General features: G+C 46.9%; 1 protein-coding gene across 2 annotated transcripts in view; it reads left to right on the top strand.

Annotated features, from left to right (window-relative positions):
• The window catches only part of ANO6 (anoctamin 6), a 199860-nt gene that overhangs the window by 32912 nt on the left and 139157 nt on the right, over positions 1–27791 (top strand). The window contains exon 2 of one of the 2 annotated variants that reach the window (XM_055142300.1): positions 12028–12090. The exons of the other annotated variant lie outside the window; for it this stretch is intronic. Coding sequence (XP_054998275.1) covers positions 12028–12090 — 63 coding nt within the window. The remainder of the gene's footprint in view (positions 1–12027; positions 12091–27791) is intronic. 2 annotated transcript variants of the gene reach the window in all.

Here is a 27791-nt window from a genome sequence, read left to right as displayed (position 1 = left end):
CCCCCCTTCCCCCCGGCTCACGTTCACGCCTCTTAATGTTGTCTTCTCACCCTTCCTCAGCTTCTTCAGATAGTGGCCAGGTGTCCAGGTTTGTTTCTCAGACTTTGAAATCTTCAATTAAAAAAAAGAAATGATGTTTCCAAGACTGCAAAAACAAAAAAATGGAAGTAATCCTGCTCTCTGGGAAACAGTGTGGTAAAGTGCTCGCGCTTCTTGTTTCTTTTCATTTTTTCTTATTAACCAAAGGTATCAGGATCCTAAAGGAGGTTCAGAGTAAATTGGATACAATGATTCATTCATTATTCATTCTATAAATTAAACGTAAGGACAAATGAACATTGACTCGTAAGAGTACAGTCATTGGTGTAAGAAGATGAGTGCGCCATATGAGCTCTGCTAAGCCTCCCTCTGTAGAATGGAATTTCAGTAAGAACTCCTACGTATTGTGAGGACTAAACAGCACAGCAACAGGGTGGATACATGCGTGTCTATTTAGCACACTAGAAATGGTTGTTAAACATTAATATATTAGAGTGAACATAAAAGCATGTTCACATGCTCCATACGTACATACTGTGGTATGATGGAAGAGTCGTAATCCTGCAGCCTTTCAGTGCTGGCGTGCTCACTGCCTCCACCTTGGGTCGGGGTGCCTTGCTTGTGCTCTCCAGGGGTCACTGTGGCTGTCACACACATGACTATGTCTTGAACTTCTGAAGTGATCCTGCTCATGAGCTTGCAATGCTCACACACTTGGCTGTGCGCCAGAGAATCCAAAGTCTTTTTTTAAAAATTAAACAAATCAGAGCTGTCCCCAGCAGTGCTCATAACTTTCTCTGCCCCCTTGCTCAGGGCCTGCAGGTGGTGCTGGGGATTGAGTCTGGCTCAGACCGTCCAGGTTTGTTTCAGGTTTGTCTCAGACTCTGACGGCATCGGGCCGTCCCCCTGGCCAGGAGTACACACTCTGTGTGGCGTCGGCTGTTCCAGCACGCGAGCTGCCGGGACCTCACCGGGAGCCCGTGGGTGGCTGTGGGAGGGAGTCACGGCTTCGGGCTTCCCAGTCAGGGAGTTTCACCTCTGAGCCATTTACAGAGTCTGCGAGTTGTTTTCTTTGCTCCTTACCCCCATTTTTCACAGTTTCCATTTGTCACTTTTAAGTAGAAAAAAAAAAATTCTTAACTTTGCAAACTGCTGAGAGTATCCTGCCCGCACGGCAGAGCCTGGCAAGCTCCCCGTGGCGTATTCGATACACCAAACAATAACAAGTCTCACAATGGAGATGTTACTGGTGCCCGCTCAGGCAAATCAGTGAGCAGCGGGACAGCCATCAGTGGTACAGGTTGCTTATAATTGTAGTGTAAGGAGAAGGGCAGGCAAATATGTGAATAACAAGTACAGGATTTCTGATACAAGTAACAGAGGAAATAGGACAGAAATAAAGCTGTTATTTTTCCATGTTGGAAGTGAGTAAGTAAATTATGATTCAGATATTTTCATGGTAGAGGAGATGCTTCAGTTGCTGATCAGGTATTTCCCGTGCAGATAATATGAGGATAAGCTCTCAGCTGTGTCTTGTGTCAATGGCCAGCAGCCAGAATGCTGACGAGTTCGCAGTGGGGTCTCCACGATGCTTTGTATAACAAAGAAATTTTTTAAATATCCAAAATCAATATTATACCCTCTTGTCATCAAAGTATGGACTTTTGGAATTTGTGACTTCCAGATTTTTTGTGCAATATTTTATGTTTATGTGCTTCTGAGAATTTTTCTGGGGTGAGACTCCTTGGATTTAATATAATTTTTTTTAAAAAAACCTTGTGTGGCCTAGATTGAAAAAATGTGATAGAATAACATGACAGGAGAATGGGAGGGTTCAAGGGCGAACGAGCCATTGGCCCTAGATTACAAAGATGAAGATGTCAGGGAAGGAGAGGAATGGAGGGAGAAGCAAGAAGAGGTGGCGAGTCGGTCAGGGGCGCAGGGGTCTCCTACACCTTAGTGGCAAGGCAGGCATCTGGGCTCTGAACCCACTGACTACGCGGGGGCCAGACCACACCGGCCACACTCAGAAATGTACCGTTGGGGGGAGAGGCGGTGCGAAGGCCAAGGTGCTCGCCTGACATGTGGCAGTGACTGACATGTGGGCGCATGGCCTGGCGTCACGTCCGGTCCCCAGAGCTCACGGCCCTTACGCGTTGCCCGGCATGCCCTTCCCTAATAGAACAATTCAATAAAAAAAATTATTTTTAATGTGTGAGTACAGTTTTTTTTAAAGATGAAGCTGAGTTTTCCGGCTGGAAGGTAGTGGAATTTGGAGTCAGCCTGCACAGAGAAGCCCCGGACAGCTGAGGATTCCCATCGTCCTTTGCCAGGGAGACGCTCGGGAAAGGCACTGACCGAGGAAGGGGCAGATCTCCAGGGTGGAGGCTGCGCTCTGGGAGAGGAAGATTCGGTGCATTCCTGACTGGTACCGTCTCAGGCTGTCAGCTCTGAACACGGTTGCGGCCACAGCCACGAGGGCAGAGGCCACTGGGCAGGGCGGGGGGGGGGGGGGGCTCAGTGGGCCCCACAGCCACGAGGGCAGAGGCCACTGGGCAGGGCGGGGGGCTCAGTGGGCCCCACAGCCACGAGGGCAGAGGCCACTGGGCAGAGTGGGGGCTCAGTGGGCCCCACAACCACGAGGGCAGAGGCGGGGGGCTCTGTGGGTCAAGCACCCTGTCGGTGGGGTGCCCTACGCATGGTTAAACAGGATAAAAGATTTGAAGCCAGAGAGCGAGCGAGCAGGTGTCAGACGCTGCCTCGCTCACATTCCACTGGTTCAGTGTCGTGGGCACCACACGTATCCCTGAGCACTGGAGCCACCCCCGTGCCCAGAGTGGGGAAGAGCTGTGAATCCCGCCCCTCCTAGGACGTTACTCACATTCCCGGGGATGGCTTCTTCTCCCCATTTTTGGGAGAATCCAGCCGCGTACAGGGCTCGCTCCTGGCTCTGTGCTCAGGGGTCACTCCTGGTGGGGCCCGGAGAAGCGTACGTGGTGCGAGGGATTGTGCTGGGGGTCGAGCCTGGCTTGGTGCCTGCAAAGCGACCCCCTTCCCTCCTCTACTCTGTGCTTCCCGAACTGTCTTCTGAAACAGTTTTCCACATTCCCGGTGTTTTCACCCACTTCGTGGGGCCGGGACTCTGCAGCGTAGTGGCAGAGCACTCGCCTGGCTTGTGTCATGCCCTGGCCTTGACCCCTGGCACCGCAAGTACGTGGTATGTCAGAGAGTGAGGTAGGAATAATGCTTCCCAAATCAAATGTTGGCATCATACTCTACTGTGTCAGATTCATCCGAAAGCATTTGTGAGCGAGCGTTGAGCGTGTGCCCACCTTGAGACGGACAGCGACCGAGCCAGTGTATCAGGTGGGATTGCTGCCCTCTCGGGTGTTGAGTCTCGTGAGGAAGTGGCTCTGGTCTCCGGGCTGCCAAGGCCCAGGAACGGGCACGGCAGGGGGTGTGGAAGGGCAGGGCGCCAGGGCCAGGCGGAGACCTTGCCTGCTCTCTGACTTGACCTGCTCACCCTGCGGTCACTGCAGACCCAGTGTGCCCAGCTGTTTGCTTTCACAAACAATCTTAGGACGTGCTTGCAGAAATAAATACTTTTTATGGTGATTTTATGACGACTTTCTGAAAAGGTAGGGTACCCGTACCAGTCATCACGAAGGGTCAGAGAGGTGCGTGCAGGACACTCATTCGTCATCCACCGTGTATTTCTCAGGGTTTGTTGCCGCCAAGTGTTCACCCTGCTTTTAATTTCATGAACTTTACTCATGGTTTGTTTGTTTGCTTACGGGCCACAGCTGGCAGTGTCAGGGGACTCAGGAGGCCGTTCCCCAAAGGGCCGACTCCCGGCCGCCAGTATGACTTTGCAAGTCTCCAGGCTGTCACCAGCATTTTACATATGTGTGACCTCACATGGCTTTAGCAGGACCGTCTGAAGAGCGGGGGTTGAGCAATAAGTGTACTGACTTGAAAGCTGTGGAAGGCAGGTGCAGGAGGTATCGTGACTAAAGTTTACGGTGTCACATAAAAGTCCCAGCTGTCCAGTTACTTGCACTCAGCCCAGGAGTCTCGGTTGGCTCCGACTTCAGAACTGTGCTCCCAGTACTGGCTGATGGAGCGTGGCCGGTAATTCCAGATCTGTGAATGTAAGGTCCACGGCCAAGAAGTCTTTCTATCTAAAGCATCTGTTTGTTATTTAAACAGAAATTTCTAGTATATTATCAGAGTTGAAAGAGACCTTTGGATATCATATAATTTTCCCTCTCTAGTTACAGATAAAACTTCTGAAGCTAAACTCATGGATTCAAACCAGAGAGCTGCGGTTACAGAGAGGGGAGCGGGGCTGCGGAGCAGGGTGTGGCGAGGAGAAACTGGGTGGAGGAGCTGGGTGCCTTAGTGGGCTCGTGATGTGGTGGCACATGCTTTAAAGAGACGTAAATTTGTAGTTTGAAAACACAGGCAGAGGGTATGAACTATTTTGATCTCAATTAAAATACCCTAGAGATGTAAGCAGCACACAAAGTGAATTTTAAAAAGATGTAAAAAAGTTAATATTCAGAAGAAAACCAGTTGGGTAGGCAAAGAAGAGAAATTGGAATCCAAGTCTCTTGGTCTTTACCGGGCCTAGGGTGTAGCATTTGTTTTTATAGGAGTTTTTGTCCCCAGTTTTAAATTACTGATTTTTGTTCTCTGCTGTTTCCTGCCAATAAGTTACTCATTTTTAGTTTAAATACTTCTGTTGGCTAGTGTCTTTTTTTTTTTTTTTTTTTTTGCTTTTTGGGTCACACCTGGCGATGCACAGGAGTTACTCCTGGCTCTGCACTCAGGAATCACCCCTGGCCGTGCTCAGGGGACCATATGGGATGCTGGGAATGGAACCCAGGTCGGCCGCGTGCAAGGCAAACGCCCTACCTGCTGTGCTATCTCTCCAGCCCCAGGCTAGTGTCTTTTAAGTTTGGCGCAATCCCAAACTTCAGGTAGACCTCAAGTTCTTTATTCACTCTGTCCTGCAGTCTCTTGACTAGAGTCTGCAGACCTACTCCACAGTGAATGTACTGAGTATTTTCTAAATCTGTTGCCTGTCCCTAAATCTCTGTATTGTTCCTTCTGATCTATATGATAGTCCAGCTGGTTAGAGTATAGAGTATTCTTGGAGACATGTTCATTCTTTGAGGGTGTTTTATTTTTTTAACTAAACCCCTCCATTCTATTCTGGTTTATAGAGTCTCATTTGGTAGATGTGCTGTGAACCTTATGGGCTTTTTTTTTCCCTGCGTGCAAGTTCCTTTTCTGATCTTGCTATTTTTAATATCTTTGCATTATATCAGTCTGAGTACAACGTGTCTTGGATGAGATCGGGCGCGTTCAGGGTGGTATGGCCGTAGACTACAATGTGTCTTGGATTCTTCCTATGTGATATATGAGGAAAGTGAGTGAAGATTGTTGTATCTCACTCTGGAGCCATTAAGCCCTTGTTATGAGAGATTACTAACATAGTGTTACAAGTTGAGCCTTGTGTGCTAATATATATACATATATACATACACACACACACACACACATATATATATATATATATATATATATAGAGAGAGAGAGAGAGAGAGAGAGAGAGAGGGAAGGAGAGGAAGAGAGAGATATTGCCATCTACTTTACACCCCATCCAGTATGGTGTGCTATTCTTGGTAACCCCATTGGCATAGAGTATATGAGATGTCGCTCCAGCAATTCTAAAATTTTAAATAGAGTGATACAGCTGAGTTAATTTGTAACTGGATAGTGACTTTGTGGTCCGGAGACAACTCTGCATTGCAAATCCAAAGTCATGATGTTCACAATTTGAGTTAAATTTTGTACATTGTTGTTGTGTAGTGAATGGTTTGATTATGCATTCCCATCTTCACATAATGAAATCTTAACTCATTCTACAATTTTTTTTTTTACCAAGATAACCCTAAGGAAATAATCAAGATTAAATACAATGGAACACCATCACTTACTCAAAATTAAGTTGCTTCTTTTTAATCACAATTAATTTTGTGCACAGTCATTGCATGACAAACATTTCTGACTTGCCCATGTTTCTTTCTCTTGAGAGACTCTATTTAGGAACTGACTGCCAGACATGACCCCTAAGCACAGAGCCAGGAGTAATCCCTCCTGGTGTGGCCCAAATTTCACCATTAGCCCCCCCCCCCCAAAAAAAAAGAGAGCTGGAGCGATAGGGCACATGCTTTGCACATGGCTGACCCAAATAATTTATTAAAGGTTATCTATCGGCTGTTATGTTTTACCTTGCTATTTTCGCCGTTTAATAAAATTCTTCATTACTTCAAGATTCTTAAGTTCATGGGCCAAAACACACACACACACACACACACACACACACACACACACACACACACACACACGGATTCTTCCAGCCATCATTTTCTTAGTGATCCCTTCTCTATTCCATCTAACTTCTCCCCTCTGCTCATGAAGCAGTCTTCCAGCTGTGGGGCAATCCCCCTGGCCCTTATATCTACTATCCTTGGGTGTCTTTTCTATCTGCTTCTTATCTCAACCTTAGTATCACATTATGCTGGTGTATTTGCATTCCATATTCTACTCTGAGCCTTGGCCTCATTTGTTTAACTGCTGACAGCTGTCCTCCTCCTGGCTTCTTTATTTATTGGAAAATTTCTATTGACTTTGGCAAAAGCATTTAGTTAGGTCCTTATTCATTTGGACCCCTTGGGTAATTAAAAAAATTAATTTTAAGAAGTAATATAATCTGCTCTCTCGGAGAGCCCGGCAAGTTACCGAGAGTATCCCGCCCGCAAGGCAGAGCCTGGCAAGCTATCCGTGGCGTATTTGATATGCCAAAAACAGTAACAAGTCTCACAATTGAGACGTTACTGGTGCCCGCTTGAGCAAATCAGTGAACGAGACAGCAGTGCTACAGTGCTACAATACACTCTGCAGTATTGTTGTAAATGTGATCATCTGGTTATGGGCCAAGAAGTTACGTGTTTTTAGCTAGGCCTTTAATGGTGGGATAGGAATATTAATGGGGAATCTCTGATGTGTTTTCATGGTGGTTGATAACCCTTAGTTGGTAAAACTTTATGATATGGATTCATGTATATATTTGTGTAAATGTAAGTATATGTTTATATGGTAAATATTAATCAGTATAGTAAAACTTCCATTAAGGTCACATTTATGAAAAATATTAATATTGCTTTGCATTAGTTCAAGTGCTGTTATCTTCAGTAGAGTTTCATATCTACATAATCACTTCAAGTATAGAACAGGAGAACAGTGGGTCCCCAGATGACAATTAGAGACAGAAACTTTAAAAATACAGAATGTCAAGTTTGATTTGAGTCTGTCAGTTACATCATGAAGTGATTCTTTTCCAATTGGAAAATTCTACAACTTAGACTTTAAACAATTTCTGGTAACCAGTTCCTCAGAAATAATTCAGTTATCAGGTCCATTTATTTATGAGGAAAATGAACTTATGCTCATTTATTTTGTCTTTTATATTGGCAATCTAATCCTTAATTAATATGTCATTGGCATTTTCGTAATAAAAATCATTTTTCTGGATTTATAGCTGAGTCTTAATTTGCTGTTTTAAATCTGATTGTATTAACTTATATAGTTACTTTTTACAAACTGTCACTGTCACTGTTATCCCGTTGCTCATCGATTTGTTCGAGCGGGCACCAGAAACGTCTCTCATTGTGAGACTTATTGTTACTGTTTTTGGCATATCCAATACACCACGGGTAGCTTGCCAGGCTCTGCCTTGCGGGCGGAATATACTCTAACCCTACCCGCTGTGTTATCGCTCCAGCCCCGCATTTGATCACTTTTAAATTAGATTTATGTAGCTAATCTCGGTTTGGTCTAGAGCTCTTGTTCATGATAAGACTTTGCTGTTTGTAGCAAGTTAAACTGACTATACTGGATATTTAACTTTTTTGGTCTTTTCATGTGCCTCGTTAAATACCTAGCCAGTGCTTAGAGCTCATTGTCGAGCTCACAGGACCATATGTGTTGCCAGGCTCACACCCACACCAGCTCTGTGCAGGCAGCTGCCTTACCTTTTGAACTACCTTTCTGACCCATTCATTTGCTTGACCTTAGCCTACGAGATTATATATTTCTAGAAAAAAATTTTAGATTTTTTTATTTTAGATTTCTGAATTTTAGAAATCTGATTTTAGATTTCTAGAAACAATATATGTGGTTATAATAAATCTTTAATACATAAATGCTAATTTTAAAAGGAAGGATTGATTAACATGTACAAACCTATAACATTTTGTAAACAAATTTTAGTCTTGGACTACCAATTGCATCATAATTAGAGACTGTATTTAATAAAGTATGTTGTGCTGTTATACACGCATGACAATTTGTTTTTCTGGATTTTTTTTAAGAATATAGCACAAAGTGTTTTTTAGGTTGATAATCTTGCCATGACAACTTTTTCTTTATTAGTTGTCTTTTTAATATAAACCATACCTTTAGGAGTTATTAAGAAGATATTTTGAGCTCTAGTCCTTTGATTCTTAGTTTTGTTCAAAATGAAAGGAATTGTTGAAAAGGAAGAGTCTGGACTTGCTGCAGCTCTTGCTCAGGCTACGCGGTGATGTGACACAGTTCCAGTCACGCCGGCACCGTTTAGGAGGACGACCCACCCCGGTTCCTTCATGTGCCTCAGGAGGCTGTGTGCAGTGCATCCTAGCAGACAAAGTGGGTTTTTCACAAAACAAAATACCGTAGCTTAGAAACATGAGTTTAATTTGCTCCTCCTACTTCTGAAGGTTAGAAGCCGAATGTCAAAGTGTTTGCATATTTGATTTCTCCTGAGGCCTTTCTCTGTGGCTGCTCACCCCGGCTTCGTGCTGGGCCATCACGTGGCTGTTCTTCTGTCGTCAGATTGTGTCAGGACCTTTCCGATAGCCTCACTTAACTTCATTCACTTAGAGGTTCGTCTCCAGACGTACTCGCGTCCTGGGCCACTGGGAATAAGAGTATGATGAATTTTGAGACAACAACTTATTCTATCACATCAGTGTAAGATAACTCCCCGGGGCTAGAGAGACAGGACAGCATTTGGGTGCTTGTCTTGCAGGCAGCTGACCTAGGCTCAACCCCAACATCCTCTGTGGGCCCCTGAGCCCTGCCGTGAGTGATCGCTGAGTGCTGAACCAGGAATAAGCCCTGAAAAGCCTCGGGTATGTCCCCAAACAATAAATAAAAGGATAATTTGTTTAGAATTCTATTTCAAGCACATAGAATAGTACTAAAAAGAAACAAAAACATTAGTCTTCCACCTCGTGAGAGAATTCTGACACTGTTGAAGGGTGTAAAAGCAACTAAGGCACTCGTCTAACCCCTCCTTCTACACCAGGGTAACTTCCGCGTGTGCGTTTGCACAGCGTTTGCTGTACGGCCTGCAGGCTGGGTAGGCTCTCCAGAATACAGATCTCCTGGAATCTTCGGGAACTCTGTGTTCACCGTCTTTCACGCCTGTTTTTCATTGCTTTGGAGCCACACCCAGCAGTGCAGGGACTCCCCTTCTACCTGGGAGTTGGTTGGGGCCGGGTGTTAGGCCTGCTGTGCTCTGGGACCACACACAGGAGCCAGCCTCCTGCCCGAGAGCATGTGCTCTACAGACGGGCCTGGGCCCAAAGTCACAGTACTCCGTCATGAATGTACCAGATTTCGAGAGTGGCCTGTTGCTGGGCACGAAGACTGCTTCCTGCTCTTCTCTCCGCCTTCTCCCGCGATAGACCATGGGAACGAGTTCCTGGAAAGAGCAGTGACAGGTCACCTAGTAAAATCGTCTCTGGTGAGACAGCCGTCGTTTCCTGCTTCCTGCTCACTGATCTTTATTAATTGTGGAAAGCGGTTGAGCACTTGATCCTGTGCCAGTTCCTCTTCCTGTCTAATGTGAAGGGAGGACTTCCCTTGGCAAATCAGCTCATCTCTCGCTGACAGTGCTCCCCAGGAAGGAAGACCTATCTGAATTATTCACAGGCACGGGCTAATTTTAGCTAAGCAGAATGGGTTTTCCTGGAAGAATCGCTATTTCTTTGTTTTGTTTGTTTGATTTTTGCTTTTTGGGTCACACCCAGCAATGCACAGGGGTCACTCCTGGCTCATGCACTCAGGAATTACCCCTGGCAGTGCTCAGGGGACCGTATGGGATGCCGGGAATCAAAGCCGGGTCTGCCACGTGCAAGGCAAACGCCCTACCCCCTGTGCTATCACCCCAGCCCCAAGAATCGCTATTTCTGAGCCTGCTGTGGGACTGAGTCCTTCCCTGGCTGCTTCCGTCCTGGGGAGAGGGGCCAGTGTTTTAACGGGATGTGAGCGGTGTTCTGTTAATCACGATTCAGAGCTTGCTACACTCTGGGTTTTTCAGACTCTCTGAGCTCCTCAGCCAAGGCTTTTAGCCGTAGGTATCACCTGACATTTCATAGCCGTGCCAAGGTGCAGATGCCCCTTCCCTGAAGAATCCCTCTCGTTCAGGCTCACTTTAGGACACGAGCGCTCTGGCTGCGGTGTTTCTCATTTCCAGGCCCCTGGGAAGTTCAGCTTGCCCTAAGATTTCTAACAACACGTGGGTAATGCTTTATTGACCTAGATGTAAGAAATAATCAAAGTGAAAAGTTTCGATTTTCACCGAAACTTTGGAGGACGCTCCAAGGCAGCCCTTACTTCCCTGCAGAATCCAAGGTGAAGGCCTAGAGACTTTTACAAGGGCAAACATTTTTCACTTCATGCTTGTGGACACGTTGTGGGCTTTGAAGCAGGAAAATATAATTTAGCAACAGATTTAAAAGGTGGTCTGGAGTGCCCCTTGTTATTATGTATTTGGTTTACCATTGCCTAATGAGTGGTTGCAGCCTGGGGAGTAGGGCATGTAATCTTCGTTTCAACCTGTGCAGATCATATTCTAACAATATTTCAGAGAACACACATGCAGTCATTTCTAAAATCTAAACATAGATATACATGATTGAGTTGTAAATTTAGAATTGTGTACTTTGGAATGAATATTTTCTGCCTGTCGTATATTAATACTGATTATGGTCATGGCCAAAATCAATACTGTTTTTGGCTCAACCCTACTTAAAGTGACTCAGTGGCCTTTGTCACTCCATTCTCATTCTCGTTGAAATTTAGCATAGAAATGAAAGAAACCCACCAGCTTCTCTTCCTTTCATGTTCTCTGTGCTTCCTTGGCTGTAACTACAGAAGTGTTGAAAGGGCCCAAAGTAGTGGTTTTTCAGCCGTGGCTACGCCTAGGAATCAGCCAGGGAACTGAAAATATCCTGATTCCTGGATCCTACTCCTTCCCCACTATGATTCTGGTTTTTCTGGAATGGTCTGCTCTTGGATTTGTTTTTTCCTTTCTGTTTTTAGGTCTTACCCAGTGGTGCTCAGGGATCTACTGTGATATAAGTACTTGCCCAGTGATGTGTCATGCTCTAAGGATTGAGAATCAGACAGACAACTCTTCTGGGGTCTAAATGCTCACCGCCGGGTGTTACTGTACCCTAAGGACTGAGACTTAGACTTGAGACATCATCTCATTCAGTTGTTCTCAGACCTGCTATAGATTAGCAATGTCAGTAAAGCTCTTAAAGAAACAACGATTCACTAATTGGAACCACATTTCTGGGAGGTGGGCCCATAGTTAGGGTTTCTAAAGCAGCAGTTACCCTTCAAAAGGAAAGAAGCTCAGTATTTCTGAGAGAACTCCAGGGTGATTCTGATGCATGTCAGGGGATAAGGTCACTGATACAACCACCTTATTTCAGTTATTAAGAAAAATGAGAGCTAGCAGTGTCAAAAGACTTACGCAAAGCCGATCCTAATTGTTGTGTCGTCTTCCCCAAGACTCAGTTTTGATGCCTCCTGCTGTTCGTTCTGCTGCCTAACTAACCCTGTCGCTGCCTCCTCATCCTTCAGGTGATGTTCCTGCCTCCAGGAGGCCTTTTTTGACGCCTCACTCCTCTCACACATCCAGTCTGGGTAAGAGACCCTTTCTATTTGATGTTTTTGATTTTTTGTTCTTGTTTTGTTTTTTGTTTTTTGGACCACACCTGGTGGTGTTCAGGGGCTATTCCCGAATTGCTTGGGGTCATTCCCTGTGGAGTTGGGGGGACCATGTTGTATCTGGTGTCAGACCTGGGTCTCCAACATGCAAAGCATGCGCACTAGCCCTTTGAGCTATCTTGTCCGCCTGGCCCTGATGCCCTTTCTGTTGGAACAGTCCCTTACACAGCTCCCCTTGACTTTACCAGGACACAGTCAGTACCTTTCTATGACCTTTTTATAGCTCCCTGGCAAGTAGATTTGTTGAGTTGAAGTTCCTTAACTGTGTGCGTGCACACACACATATCTGTGTGTGTGTGTGTGTGTTGTGTGTACAGAGTGATGCTGACCATTTTTTAATGCTCCTGTTGATCATCTGTATGTCTTTGTTGGAGATATATCTCTTCAGTGTTTCTCTCTCTGTTTATGGGGTTCTTTTTCTGTTTGTTTTTGAATTTGTGAGTGCTTTCTGTGTCTCGCATACTAGCGCTTTCTCAGATGTGTGTTGTGCAGATATGTTCTCCCACTCAGTAGGGGGTCTTGTCTTTGTGGTAGTTTCATGTGCAGTGTAGAAGTTTTTTTTTTCACTTGTTGTAATCTTGTTTATTTTTACTTCTGTGTCCTTGCCAGTCGAGGTGAATCCCTGATGACACACCTGAAGACAGTATGGAGTGTTTTGCCTAAGTTTCATTCAGTGTATTTTAGGAATCAGGTCTCACAGAGTCATTAATCCACTTTGAGTTGCTTTTATGAATGGTGTGAGGTAGTGGTATAGTTTTAATTTTATGTGGGTGCCTAATCAATTTTCCAAGCAGCAGTCATTAAAAAAGCCTCCTCCCACATTTAATGCTCTTGGCTCTGAATTCTCACCCACCATTCTGAGGTCAGTTTTCCTTCCACAACCTCACCACTTTGCTGTCTGGAGCTTTGTGTGTGAGGTCGGGGGACTGTGCCGGAGAGAGGACTCAGCGGGCTGGGACAGACGCTTTGCATCAGGGAGGCCCAGGCTGGATCCAGAGTGTCTCATGGTCCCCAAGCACTGCTGGGAGCAACCCCTGAGCAGTGAGTTGGGAGTCACTGTGTACTGTTGTGTGTGACCCCAAAATAAATTTTTAAGTCAGGAGACACAATACCTCCCTTCCCGCCCCCTTTGGGTTCCTTGTTATTGGGGAGGAGGCACGTGGCTCTGCACACACAGGTTTGTTCCATGTCTTGAAAAATGTCAGCATAATTTTTATAGGGATTGTATTGAATCTGTATGATGCTTTTGATTGGATTTTGTTCAAATAATGTTATTTCTGCCAAATCTGTGAACATGTAGTATTTTCACATTAATTTGCATCTTCTGTGTCTTTGAAAAGTTGTGATTTAAAATGTTTGGTTGAAGTCTTTCACTTTGTTAACTGATTCTTAGGTACGCGATTTCTTTTTTTTTTTTTAAATAAAAATTTTATTTTATTAAATCACCGTGCGGAAGATTACAATGCTTTCAGGCTTAGGTCTCAGTTATACAATGCTGAAACAACCATCCCTTCACCAGTGCCCATATACCACCACCAAAAAAACCCCAAAAAACCCACACAATACACCTCCCATCCCGCCCCCCCACCCCCTACCTTGTGACTGATAAGTTTCATTTTACATTCTGTTTACTTTGGTTACATTCAATATTTCAACAAAAACCTCACTATTGTTGTTAGGAGTACCCCACTAGGTTCAGACCTACTGTGAAGACAAATAAGGTCGCGCGGCCGCTACTGTGAGACCTTTGAATTTCTGTACTTTAACACTAAGTCCAGGGAGATTTCTTCTAGATATTGGATCATTGCAGGCTTGAAAACCCCATCTGTGGTCGTCTTAATATGGCGGACACCGCGCCCTTCATCCCCGGAGAGAAAGAGGCGAGAGAGAGAAATACCTTTCCCCTCCCGGGCGGGCATGGGGCCGAGGCTTAGTTCTCAGGCTGGAGACATTCTGCGACTAGTTGCCCATGCCAAAAGAGGTTTTGCTGGGTCTGGATTCACGCTTGTGCATCTGCGGAGAGGCCGCACACGCGTGCTGCCCCGGGATCACATCTCGGCGGTGGGAGGGGCCGGTGCCTCCCCCGAGATTTCTTTTTAATGGAATTGTTTTGCTGATTTTTTTTCTCTTCTAGTTCATTGCTTGCCTTTAGAAATGCAACAAACTTTTGTATATTGATTTTAATCTGCTTTGTGGCTTTATTGTTTCCAGTATTTTTTGTGTGGAGTATTTTATGTGTCTTGTGTATAGTTTCATGTCTTTATACAAATCTTGATGGTTTTAATTATTTTCAGGTTTAAATACCTTTTAATTCTTTTTCTTGACTAAATGTTGTGACTGAGACTTCCAGTACTATGTTAAATAATAATGGTGAGAGTGAACACCGTTGCATTATGTCTGATTTGAAAGGAAAAACTTTCAGTATTTGAACTGCTTAGTATGATTTTAACTGTGGGTTTGTCGTATATGGTCTTTAACATTGAGATGTTTCTTTTATTGTATTTAGTAGATGTTGGATCTTTTTTGTTGTATTTATCATTAATCGATGTTGGATTTTTGGTTTGCTTTATTTTGGGCCACACCCAGGGGTGCTCAGGCCTTCGTCCCGGCTCTGTGCTCACAGGGGACTGCTGGCACGTGGACCGCTGGGCTGTAACCCGGGTTGTGCGGTCAAGGTCCTGCCTACCCCGTGGATATGTAATGTCATTTCTTTATTCAGTTCTCTCTTAATGGAAACTTGGGTTGTTTACAGATTTTGGCTGTTGTGAATAGTGCTGTAATGAACATAGAAAGTTGTTTCTATCATGGAAACTAATTGGAAGGTTCCCAGTATACTCAGTTACTTAATTTCAACACCGAGGTTGCCAGAGTGTTGTGTGCATCAGTGTTTCCACCCCGGTCCTGCCGCCACAGTGACTTTCTCGCCACTGCTGCCCCCATTTTCCCACCCACCCCCTCAAGCCTGCCCCTTCCGCAGGCACAAAATAATTTATTTCATTCTGCTCGTTACAGCTAAATGGCAAATAGAACTATGAAAAGTACCGTAGTACTTTCCACAAAAGAAATTTTGTAAAAATTGTTGCATCTCCTCGTGGGTCATTAAGTCATTATCTGGAGTTTACGGAGCTGTGGCCGCCTCGGCCTTCTCTGTCACTGTTCTTGTTTGCAGTTGAGTCGGCTCCTGTGTTACTCTCGCCTCTGACTTGCTGTGCTCCTGCTGGCTGTCAGGGACGGGGAAGCTGGAGGTGTTGCCGGGCCACATGTGCAGCCGCGTGGGCTAGAAACATCAGCGTCTGTCAGACTGGGTCAGTGGTTGTGGCCGTGGTTTCCAGAAGTGTGGGGGTGACCGGAGGTGGTGCATGCCCACTCCGAGAAGACCCCAAAGTTTTAGCCTGCAAACCCATGTGCTTGGCATGTTTGCGGCTTGGTGTCCCTCAGAGACGAGCCGTGTTGGCATCGCAGCAGCGTGCGGTGTGCATGTGGCTGCCCGCCTGGCCCAGCCTCCCTCCCGAGGGCACAGCAGTCCCGTCTGGGAGACTGGGGGGTCTCGGTTTAGCAGCTCACCTTTCGTTTCTCAGAGATTAGCTACGATCTGTGGAGCAGGCCACTGGGTGAGTAGACATAGGCTGTGAGATGTCGCTTACTCGGGTTTTAAAAGCGTTAATGAGAGTAGGCAGTAGGGCGTCAGTGAGGTAGAACCGTTGATGAACAGTGTACAGAAACTCATTTATAAAACCATCCTGGCCTTTATGTTAACAAATATTGGGGGGAGGGGTTGCTTTGGGCCAAACCTGGCAGTGCTCGCGCTGGAGTAGAGAAGGGATCACTATGGAAATGAGGAACCAATTGGATGGGACATGCACGCCGAAGGTAGATAAAGGACCAAGCATGGTGACCTCTCAGTGTCTGCACTGCAAGCCATAATGCCCCAAAGTAGAGAGTATGGGGAACACTGTCTGCCATGGAGGCAGGGGGAGGGTGGGAAAGGGGGCGTATACCGGGGATGTTGGTGGGGGGAATGTGCACTGGTGGAGGGATGGGTGTTTGATCATTGTGTGATTGTAACCCAAACATGAAAGCTTGTAACTACCTCACAGTGATTCAATAAAATTAAAAAACAAACAAACAAAAAACCATTCTGACCTTTATGTTAACACAATATTGGAGGGGGGTGCATCGGGCCAAACCTGGCAGTGCTCCAGGGTCTGTGCTCAGGGCTTAGGCCTGCTCTGGGGACATATGCAGTGTTGTAGTCAACCCTGGGTTGGCATGTGCGCGGCAAGCACCCTAACACCTGTACTATCTGCTCGTTCCCTAGGATTCCCTTTTCATGTACTGACTTTTGAAAACAGCTTCTAAAAGTTAGCTTTTTTGTACTGTCTGTGTCTACTATTCTGTAGGCAGGATCTTATGCACAAGACTTCACACTCCCTGTTCTCGGGAAGGTGGGCGGCACCGGCCCCGCTTGCCGCCGAGATGTGATCCCGGGGCTGCAAGTGTGCGGCCTCTCCGCAGCTGCACGAGCATGACTCCAGAGGCCAGCTAAACTACTTTTGGTACCGGCAGCTCCTTGCAGAATGTCTCCAGACTGAGAACTAAGCCGCGGCCCCATGCCTGCCCAGGACTCTCTCTCTCTCTCTCTCTCTCTCTCTCTCTCTCTCCCTCTCCCTCTCCCTCGCCCTTGCCTTTTCCTAGCCGGGGGGAAGGGCATGGTGACCGCCATATTATGAGGACCACAGGTGACAGTTACAAGCTTGCAATGATCCAATATCTGGAAGAAATTTCCCTGGACTTAGTTGCTAAAATACAGAAATCCAAAACCACATGGCCGCTATTGTGGCCGCGCGACCTCATATCTCTTCACAACAGATCTGACTCTAGTGGGGAACTCCTAACAATAATAGAGAGGTTTTTGTTGAAATATTGAATGTAACCAAAGTAAAGTGAAATTTATCAGTTGGTGGGGGGGAAATGGGAGGTATACTGGGTTTTTTTTTGGTGGTGGAATATGGGCACTGGAGATGGGATGGTTGTTTCAGCATTGTATAACTGAGACTTAAGCCTGAAAGCATTGTAATTTTAATTTTTTACATGGTGATTCAATAAAATAAAAAATGAAAAAAAAAAAAGACTTCACACCCCCAAGTTCCCATGGAGTCAGAAATAGGCTACCTACCCTCTTCTCTGTATTCTTCCAGAACTCTTTTCAGTCATGGCCATGAACTGCCTCTGCTGCCGAATAAGCACATTAACCAGCCATGAGCCAGAAACTTACAAATAAATCTCAAAAGAGATCTGCAAGCTGTAGACTCGTGCCAGGCTGAGCCATACGGGGCACCCAGAGTCACCATTCAGTTAAGAATTTAACTCCATCTGTGTCACCCCACTCAAAAATTTTGAATTCCTGGAGGCCACAGCCACAACATTTCAGACTGTACACACTGATAAACCAGGAATAGCACATTGTATGGAAAATAAAGTAGAAGGCAACCAACTTGATTAAGAAAGCATAAACACACAAGACTTAACCCGTAAAAACATGTTAGTATTCTCTTCTACAAGGGCTTAGTGCTCCCCTGTGAGCTACCACAGTATTCACACACTTTCTTCTAAGGTAATATTTTTTCGATCATTTTTAGCGAATTATAACAAGCAATATAAAATAAATTATACACGGCCTGCTATAGGGACAGGCTTGAGGGGTGGTTGGGAAAATTAAAAATAATGGTGGTTGGAAGGCGCCATGGTGGTGGGCTTAGTGTTGGAATATGAATGTAATAAATCACGAACAACTTTATGAAAGTAACCAATTAATTAGTAATAATAAAAAGACTTCACATTCTTATATTCCAGAAACAGATTTTTTAACAAAATGTTTGTCAAGTAGATTTTGGTGGCAGAACTGATGGAAATGTGATTAGTCACTTTACCTGTTGCTTAATGTACTTAAAATATTCAGGGAAACTTGATTACAAGTATTAATAATAATAAAAACATGATTACAAGTATTTTATCTTAAGGCCAGAGAGATAGTACAGCAGGTAGAATGTTTGCCCTGCACGTGACCTACCCCGTTCAATCCCCAGCACCACCAGGAATAATTCCTGAGCACAGAGCCAGGAGCAGTCCCTGAGCATCGCAGGGTGTGGCCCAGAAACAAAAACGAAAGACAAAACTGGCCTTAAAATTATTGCTGCTTCTGGCTTGTGCCTGGTGGTCTCCAAGCCCGCCCCTGTCCCCCATTTTAGCGGACCCAGATGCACCTCCCTGAGGCCTTGTTCCTGCTCCAACCCTCGAGGGGAGGTTATCTCCCCACTGACAACTCCAGGGTCTTTCCAGATCTGGAGTCGGTTTCACCTCCCTCCTTCTAGGCCCGGCAGCCTCCCCGCCCAACCCCCGCCATAGTAAGGGGACTCGCAGCACGTCTCCTGCGGCGTGTGGACACACACCAGCCATCTACTCCTCGGATTACATACTGCTCACTGTCACACTTCCTGTCACTGGGGGAAGCCCGGCAGGGAGGGGAAAGCAATCACCTGCCTGATCTATCAGTGCCTCCCGGGGGGTCTGCTGATGGGGAGTTACCCTCAGCACGGCAGGAGCAGCAAAACCAGTGGGAAGATACACAAAAGGCCACCAGGCCGGAAGACTCAACCAGCACCAACCAGCTCAGCAGATCTTGAGAAAGTGACGTTAGTGACCACGGTGAGGATGCTGTTGAGCTCAGAGAAAGTGGCGCAGGCAGTCAGCAAAGCACAGGAAATGGTGAGCACCGAAATGAGAAAACTGCAGTCAGAAGTGACAGAAACTAAGAGTAAGGGAGGTGATGTAAAACACGCAGGAAATGTTGAGCAGCTGAATCACAACAGCTCAGGAAAGGACTGAGATGCCCCAAGATGAGAGGCAAGAAACCGCTAGAAAACAATAGAAGGTAGGGAAAAGCCTGAAAGGAGTGAACAGCATGCCCGAGAACGAAGAGAAGAGTCAAGGGGAGCAGTAAAAGAGTCACTGGAATCCCTGAGGAACAAGAAGGTGACTTTGGTGAAGAATCCATATGAAAGGAACCATAGGTAAGAATTTCTGAGGCCTCAGATGCCCAAAGAGCCCCAGCCAAATCAACTCAGACAGGAAAACTCCAAGACACTGGACTCAAAAGGACAAAATCCTGAGACAGACAGAATGACAACCGCAGGTCAAAAAGGAAGAGTCCAGGAAGCAGAGGATGGTGCAGCCAGCCTGGGTGTGATGGCCAGCATCACTTACGTCCCCTAAGCAGGGTGTGGCAGAGCACTACGGGGTGTGGCTCCAAAACAAAAAGAAAAGGAAGAGAGAAACAGAGAGAGAGAGACAGAGACAGAGAGACAGAGATTGGAGCAAGGGGAGAAGGGAGAGAGGGAGGGAGGGGGGAGGGGAGGGAGAGAGGAAATTCAGAGATTCACAGGGAATCTATCAAATGAGACTGAGCCGGAAGAGAACGGAGCAATGTAGTGTAAAAGCTCAGTGAAACGAACATGTCACCAAGATGCTCTGTCAACTAGAGTGCCGTTTAAATTTGAAAAAATGGGGCTGGAATGATAGTCCAGTAGGGAGGGTGCTTGCCTTGCGTGCAGCCAACTCTGGGTGGCCCACAGCACCCCACATGGTTTCCTGAGCCCTGCTAGAAGACATCCCGGGTGCTTAGCCAGGGATCCGAGGCCTGAGAAACACCAGGTGTGGCCCCCCAAACCATAAAAGGCAAAGTAAATAAAATTGAAGAAATGATACAAAGCTTGAAGGATGGCAGCAGCTGAGGGCTGCCTTGGAGCCGGTCTTGCAAGGAGCGTTTTCCAGTGAGCTGCTTTCAAAGGCAGGACGACCTTCTCAGCACTTGGCCTTGAGCACGGCGTTCCTCATGGCCCTCTCGTAGACCAAGAAAGTTTCTTTCGCATGGGAACAGGTATTCGGTAAGTAGAAAACGTGCCACTTGCGGTGGCTGGACACGGAGGGGGACATCTATGCTGGGGGGAGCACTTCACTGGGAGCAGGAGGTGTTGCTGAAAGGTGGCAAACAGACTGCTGGGGGAGTGGGCGGGGTGGGCGGGAGATGACACCTGTGCTGGGAAATTGTGCGCCTGGGACCTTGAGACCTAAGCATGAAAACTTTATAACTTCACAATGAGTAAAAAAATAATAAGCAAATTTATGTTAAAGAAGAAAGGTTTGTTTACTCCTAGCATGCTATGGGATTTTATATATTTGCAATAATAACTTAGTGTTTCTTTTTTTTAAAATTTATTTATTTTTAACTAGTGATTGGTGTTTCCTTTATAGTTAATGTTTTGTATCTGATCAGGTGGGTTCTTTTTTTACATCCATAACGATTTTTATTAGTTTTTTTATTAATTAATGCAGAGACATAGGCAGTATCTATAATACATTTTTTTCTAACATAAAGCCAATATTTCTTGGATAAAACACACATTATCGACAGAATTCTTCCTAAAGCACAATTTTAAAGAAATTTCAGATGGTCGGTGCCTATCTGAAGAACACACAAAAACTCATCCAAAAAGCTATATGCACACCTGTGTTCAATGCAGAACTTGAAGTTTTGAAAACAACTCAAGGACTTAATGACACACAGTGAATAAAAAAATACATGGGCTATCTACCCAATAGCATACTACTTTACTATTAGAAAATATTAAATATCTGTTGCCTTTTGCTACAGTATATATGAAAATGGAGAGTATTTTGCTAAGCAAGTAAGTCAGAGGGATAAAGAAAAAAATGAGATGGTCTTACTTTTGTGGTATATAAAAGGGAGCAAAGTTCAAAAACATGAAGAAATCTTTAGACTTTGACAGTGAGCTCAGGTTATCAAAGAGGAGAATAGCTGAAAGACTGGGGTGGTCAGTGGACTTGGGAGGGACATTGGCACTCTGGTGGCATTGGACATGCTGTGATAACATTGTATATTCCTTAATAAACATTTACCGTCTTCCTTCAGCCAAAGGAAACAAGTAAATGAATAAAATCTAGGAGGCTGCTAAGTCCTTCTGCTGGAGGCAAATTTAAAAGATTTTTGTGCTAAGCAGTTTTTTTCCTTAGGGTTTTTTTTTTGCCACACTCAGTGGTGTTCAGTAGCTTCCGTGCTCCCTGTTCAGCGTGCTCTCTGCAGTACTCGGGGACCGTATGTGTGCTGTCGTGGATTGGAGTGGGATCCGTCTGTGCAAGAAAAGTGCATTGAGCCTTGTACCATCTCTCCAACCCTGTGCTAGACAATTTTGAACAATTTTGATGTATTGGGAAATAAGATACAAAGTTTCATGACTTTTTTTGCTTTGTCTTTTTATTTTTTAATTAAAAATATTTAAAAATTGGGCTGGAGCGATAGCACAGAGGTAGGGCGTTCACCTTTCACTCGGCTCCCTTGTTTGATTCCTCTGCCCCTCTCGGAGAGCCCGGCAAGTTACTGAGAGTATCCCACCCGTATGGCAGAGCCTGGCAAGCTACTATGTTTTGGCTATTCGATATGCCAAAAACAGTAACAATAGGTCTCACAATGAGAGATGTTACTGGTGCCCGCTCGAACAAATCGATGAGCAACGGGATGACAGAAAAATTTTAAAATTGAATCATTGTGAGTTACACAGCTACAAGGTTATTCGTGGTGGGTTCCAGTCAGTGTTCCGACGCCCATCCCTTCACCAGTGCACACTTCCCACCACCGGTGTCCCCAGTGTCCCTTACCCCCCTCCCGCCCCCACCAAGCCTGCCCCCCGTGGCAGGCACTTGTCTTCTTTGTCCCTCTCTCTCTCTCACTGCATGACTTTTTTTTACTAAAGATGAAATATGAAAAAAAATTTTGTTTTGCTTTTTGGGTCACACCCGGCGATGCACAGGGGTTACTCCTGGCTCTGCACTCAGGAATTACCCCTGGCGTTGCTCAGGGCACCATATGGGATGCTGGGAATTGAACCTGGGCCCGCCGCGTGCAAGGCAAACGCCCTTCCCGCTGTGCTGTCGCTCCAGCCCTGAAATATGAAAATTTAAAGAACCACCTATATTCAGTTTTCAGTCAGTGCTATTTCGGTGGAAAACCAGCCGATAAGGCATTTGCTAAGTGTAACAAGAATAGCAGAGGCTCAAAGCGTGCAGCTCGCAAGCAGCCAGCCTGTGTCAGTCGTTTGGTCTCTGGTGCCACCTGGTCCCCAGGGATGACCAGGGGCAGCCCCGGAGGCTCCTGAGCACCCTTCAGAAGGAAAGGGAGACACGGTGGAGACAAAGCGTTTATTAATGTGAGATGTTAATTGTTCCGTGTTTCAACCAGTTTCATTCCACTGAATATTTTATTCTGCAAAGTAGGATTTAAGCAAGAAAAGAGAAAGACCCCCTTGTAATATTATATGAAGTTCTGTCTTTAAAATGACATTCAAAAACTATTTTTTATTTTTTAAATGTATCACCGTGAGTACAGTTACAGACTTGCAAACTTCCGTGCTTATATTTCAGTCATACAGTGATGGAGCACCCATCCCTCCACCAGTGCCCATTCTCCACCCCCAGTGATCCCGGTATCCCTCCCCCACCCCTCCCCTTTCCTTTTCCCCCTCTCCGCCCCCCTCGCCTCTGTGGCAGGCGCTTTCCCTTTTGATCTCTCTCTCCCTTTGGGTGTTGTGGTTGCAATACAGGTATTACGTGGCCATCATGTTTGGTCTGTAGTCTGCTTTCAGCACCCATCTCCCACCCTGAGCAAGCTCTCCCAGCACCCTTTACTTGGTGTTCCCTACCCTCTCTGAGCTGCCTTCCCCACAGCATGTGAGGCCGGCTTCTAAGCTGTGGAGTAATCCTCCTGGTACTTATCTCTACTATCCTTGGGTGTTAGTCTCCCTTTCTGTTACTTTGTATTCCACAAATGAGTGCAATCTTCCTATAAAATGACATTTTTTTAAATTGAAATGACTTTCAGAGAATTTCAGCGTATTCATTGTCACAATTTTATTAATTTATTTTGGGCCACACAGGGACTAGTCTTGGATTTGTGTTCAGAGGCTACTTCTTGCAGTGCTCAGGGGACCATAAGTAGTGTTGGGGATTAAACCCAGGCGGGCTGCGTGCAAGGCAAGTGCCTTAATCCTTGTATTATCTTTCTGGTCTCATCATAATTTGAAGTGAAGAATCGGCAGTAGCCATCTTTGGTCACAAGTCACTTGATGTCAGGTAGATTTGGTGACTTCTCAGACATCACGCGCAGTGGGGAAGCGCGGCGAGCGGGCCGATTGTTCTTGCTGCACACTTCCCCTTGCCAGTGTCCCTATCTTCTCCTGCCAAGCTTGGTGGTTGCGGCAGGTCTCCTGGCCTCTGGGCTTAGTCTCACCAGTGAGATGTGAACTACAATCATTGATTATTGTGCTAAGAATGAGATAGCGTGGGCTCAGCACGCTCAGTGGGCCGCATGGGGCTAGAATTTCTCCCAGAATCACGAGGTCTCTTGGGCACTGGGATAACCCAGATAACCCAGATAACCTAGGAGACCCAGAAACACCAGTCAGTGGCTGCATAGCAGACCCACACGTCGAAAATACGAAAGGACATAAGGAACATTGTCTGACCGAGACCCTATCCTGAACAGCTTTGGATGCATCTCACGGTGACTCAGTGGGAAAAAAATGAAAGAAAGGAATGCCATAGGCTGTATAAGGCACTTTGGGTGCTGAATGGTGTGTGTGCGAGTGGATTTTGAGCTCTCCTACGGGTGCACAGTTCCAGGGTGCATCACCCAGTGGCCCCATCTCCAAGAGAAGTGAAAACCTGGGCTCCTGTAAGGACTTTGAGCAAAAGTTTAGAGGCATTTTACTCATCTCACTCAAACCCGAAACAAGCCCAGTGCCTCAGCTAGTGGGTCATTTACAGCACTTGCATGTAGCGGAATCCGTTCACCAGCAGAAGGAAGCAGGTTTCTGACATGGACAGCGGCAAGTATTCATCTCCAAAACATGCTGAAAAAAACAAACAGACGTGTCTTTTTTCTTTAAGAAACACTTTCGTAAGTTTGTTTCTTTTTAAGTTAAGAAAAGGCTGTTGAGTGTATTGCCCCGTGTACGTCAGACATTCCAAACAGGAGAAACGACAGGGAGGGAATCATGTCATCGCTCTGTAGGGCAGAAGGCAGAGGAGATTGACTTCACGGGGCAAGAAGAGACTCGCCACTCCGGAAGCGAGAGACGGCGGAAGCCGAGTTGGCTCCCAGCCCAGATGTGGCGCCCCCTTTGCGTGTCCTCCTGGGCGCCCAAGCTGGGCCCCCGGCGAGCTGGGCCCCTTCGCGCTGACCTGCCCGCGGTGCCGCTCCTGAGACCGCGCCAGCGTGTACTGCAGCCACGGGGCCCCGAGGGGCGGGGGAGGGAGAGGGGGAGGACAGGTGGCCCTCAGGACGGGTTGTGAGGGTCAGGGCGGGGGCTCGGGGACCGTGGTGGTGGGCAGTTACATGGGTGGAGGGACGGGTGGTGGGACACTGCATGAGTAAGGCCCAGTCATCAACAGTTGTGCAACTGTGTATCTCAGTGATCCAATAAAAGATAAGTTCAAAATAAATTTAAAAAAAGAGTAGTAGAAGCCAAGTGGAAATGTTTGGAACAATAAAGTATGAATCGCAGGGCCTGCGGCTGCCCTGCACATTTCAGTGCCGTATGGAAGACGGGAGGAAGAAACATGTAAACTCACACAGTTTGTCCTGCCCTCGCAAGGCGGTGTTGGGAGCACCCGTCTGCTTCCTCACAGGAGCTGCTCGAGCTGTTTCTCCTGCACAGCCCCGCCAGCCCCTGGGGCACCTGCAGGAGCGCCTGCCAGGGCCGCGGCGCTGGTGGAGACCGGGGTTACTGCTGCAGATTGCCGAGAGTCCGAGCAGACCTCTGAGTCAGGAGTGTTAGCTCAGAGCACTGTCATCCTGAGTCACAGGTCTTACGAGCCCCCTCGGGGAACGCACATCTGTCTTGTCTGTCTCAGAGACACAGTGAACGGCAGCACTCTCTCCTCTGGGAATTCTTTCGTTTGTTGTTTGTTTGGGGGTCACACCCAGCTGCGCTCAGGAACCATCCGGGCTCTGCACTCCGGGCTCACTCCTGGGCTTAGAGGGTCATAGAGGATCATGCGTGGTGCCAGGCCTCAAACCTGGGACAGCGCCCGGCCCTCTGCAGTGTCTCCTGACCCGTGAAACTCTTTCCAGTTTGCTTCCTGGGATGCTACTCTAGCCATTCTGCTCACAGTTTCCTTGTTTTTTTCCCCTCGATCTTTCTGGTTTTCAGGCCACACCCGATGATGCACAGACTTTATTCCTGGCTCTGCACTCAGAAGTTACTCCTGGTGGTGCTCAGGGGCCATGTGGGATGCCAGGGCTTGAACCCAGGTCCTCTACGTGCAAGGCGAAATGCCATCCCCGCTGTGTTATGACTCATTCTGTCTGCGGTCTTCCTTGAGGGCTTCCCCTTTCTGTCGTTTCCGTGATCTGCACTTCAGCACGCGGGACCGTATCTCCCCTCGCTCAGCTCTTCAGGCGGTCGTCCAGGACCGTCTGTAGGTCGATGGCTTCAGCGTATCTGAACCCTAATCTTGACTTGCTTATCCCATCTCTCATCTCGCAGTGACTGCCTTGCTCTCATGGCTCTGCCCCACACCATCTGGCCCGAACCCCCTGACGGGTACCTTCTTGGGTGGCCACCCCCATGCCTGGTCTGAGTTCGTGGTACCACCAAGCCTTTGGGGGATTTTGACCCCTCTCCCTGCCTCAGTCTCGGCCCTCCTAGTCTGAGTTCGCACAGCAGTCTGGGTCACTTCTGCTTTTTTCCTTAGACTCTGCAATAGCTTCTCCATCAGTCGTACACGTCTCAGCTCCTAGCTGTGGATCCCGGAGACCCTGCTGCCTCTCTGCCCGCTGTCTTCCAGCCTCGCTTCCTGCGCCACTGTCTCCCAGAGCTTCTGTCACTGGACCTCTTGCTCTCCCCTGACTTGCAGCTCTTCTGTCTGAACACTGGCCTCACCCTTCCCCGGCTCTTCTCATCACCGAATCCCTTCCTGTTGGAAATTTAGGATGCCTGCTCCTGCACTTCACTTCTTGTGCAAGTGCTGTTCCTTCGAACTGGCATCCCTTACTCATTTATCTAGAATATCGCAGTATTTTGTGAGGAATGAGTGAGGGGTCCCTACCCATGTAGCGCCCACTTTGTTTGCAGAGTATTGATCGCCATCTGGAGATAGTCTATATGTATGTGTAATTTTCTCAAGGACATTGCTCTGATGCTTAACAAGTATGTGTTGAACAGCTGAAGGAAAAGGTAAATTAATGCTCTACTCCCACATGAACTGGAGTGATAGCACAGTGGCTAGGGCATTTGCCTTGCATGTGGCTGACCTGGGTTCGATTCCTCCGTCTCTCTCGGAGAGCCCGGCAAGCTACCGAGACTATCCCGCCTGCACGGCAGAGCCTGGCAAGCTCCCTGTGGTGTATTCAATATGCCCAAAAGAGTAACAAGTCTCACAATGGAGACGTTACTGGTGCCCGCTCCAGCAAATTGATGAACAACGGGATGACAGTGCTGCAGTGCTACTCCCTCATTAAAAATAAAGAAAGAACCGTGGGTCCAGAGTGATAGTACAGTGGGGAAAGCACTTGCCTTGCACTTGTTTGACTCAGGTTCGATCCCTGGCCCCTCGTATGGTCCCTTGAGCCTGCCAGAGAGATCCCTGAGCACATGTCCTCCCCATGTTATATATAAACTGGTGACTTCCGTTGTGTACATGCAGCACTGCCCTTCTGCGCAGTGCCAGCCTGCGTCTGACTCAGCCCCCGAGTGTCCCCAATGTCTCGCCCCTGAGGAGGGTCTTGCCTTTCTTCCATCCACCTGTTTGAGCCTGTCTTTCGGCATCTCTGGCAGCTCATTCAGCGATGTGACCCCCTCCCCATTTTCCAGAGCCAGTACAAGTGTGAGTGTCCTTCTGGTTTTCCCTTCACGAAGTGGCTCTTGCCCCGCTCTTGAGGTTTGGACTTGAGACTAGAGTTTGAAACTGTCTTCTCCGTGTTCTCCTCGGTACCGTCTCCAGCCAGCCTGTCGCCGGCATGCCCACAGTGCTTAGTCATCGGCCTACGGGCCCGCCCTCCCCACGGTGGGGTGCTTGGTCGGGACACAGCACCGGTCCCCTCAGTGCTGGCTAATGTGCTTTCGCCTTCTCTAGAGCTTGTGTGCTCCGAGCCACCCCGTCTCCCGACTCTCAGTCCCGTTTTATCAGACTCTTGATCACATCAAGAATGTTTCTGCCTCAGAACTATTGGCTTTCTCTTCACCTTTCCTTGAATTTCCTTTCTTTAGTTCTGTGTATTTTAGGTCCCCACTTACCGCTCAGTCTTAAGACCACACGGCTTGAAGTTCTTCTCTCTGTTATTTTCTGGAGCCGTTTATTGTCTCGTTGCAAAGTCTGTTATTCAAAGAGGCATTTTATGTTTAGCTTATAGAATGGGATATAAGTTTCTGGAGGAGAGGCTTTTCCCAGTGTTCACTGACGTGTCTTAGTTTGGAGCAGAATACAGAGGCTGACGTGGAGCAGGCCCCCGACTCTCGGTGGGGCCCTCGGAGCCCTCGAGGACA

The sequence above is a fragment of the Sorex araneus genome, chromosome 6 (assembly GCF_027595985.1).
Source record: "Sorex araneus isolate mSorAra2 chromosome 6, mSorAra2.pri, whole genome shotgun sequence".
Lineage (NCBI taxonomy): Eukaryota > Metazoa > Chordata > Mammalia > Eulipotyphla > Soricidae > Sorex > Sorex araneus.
Note: the sequence above shows the minus strand (reverse complement) of the source record. Positions and strands in the feature narration are given on the sequence as shown.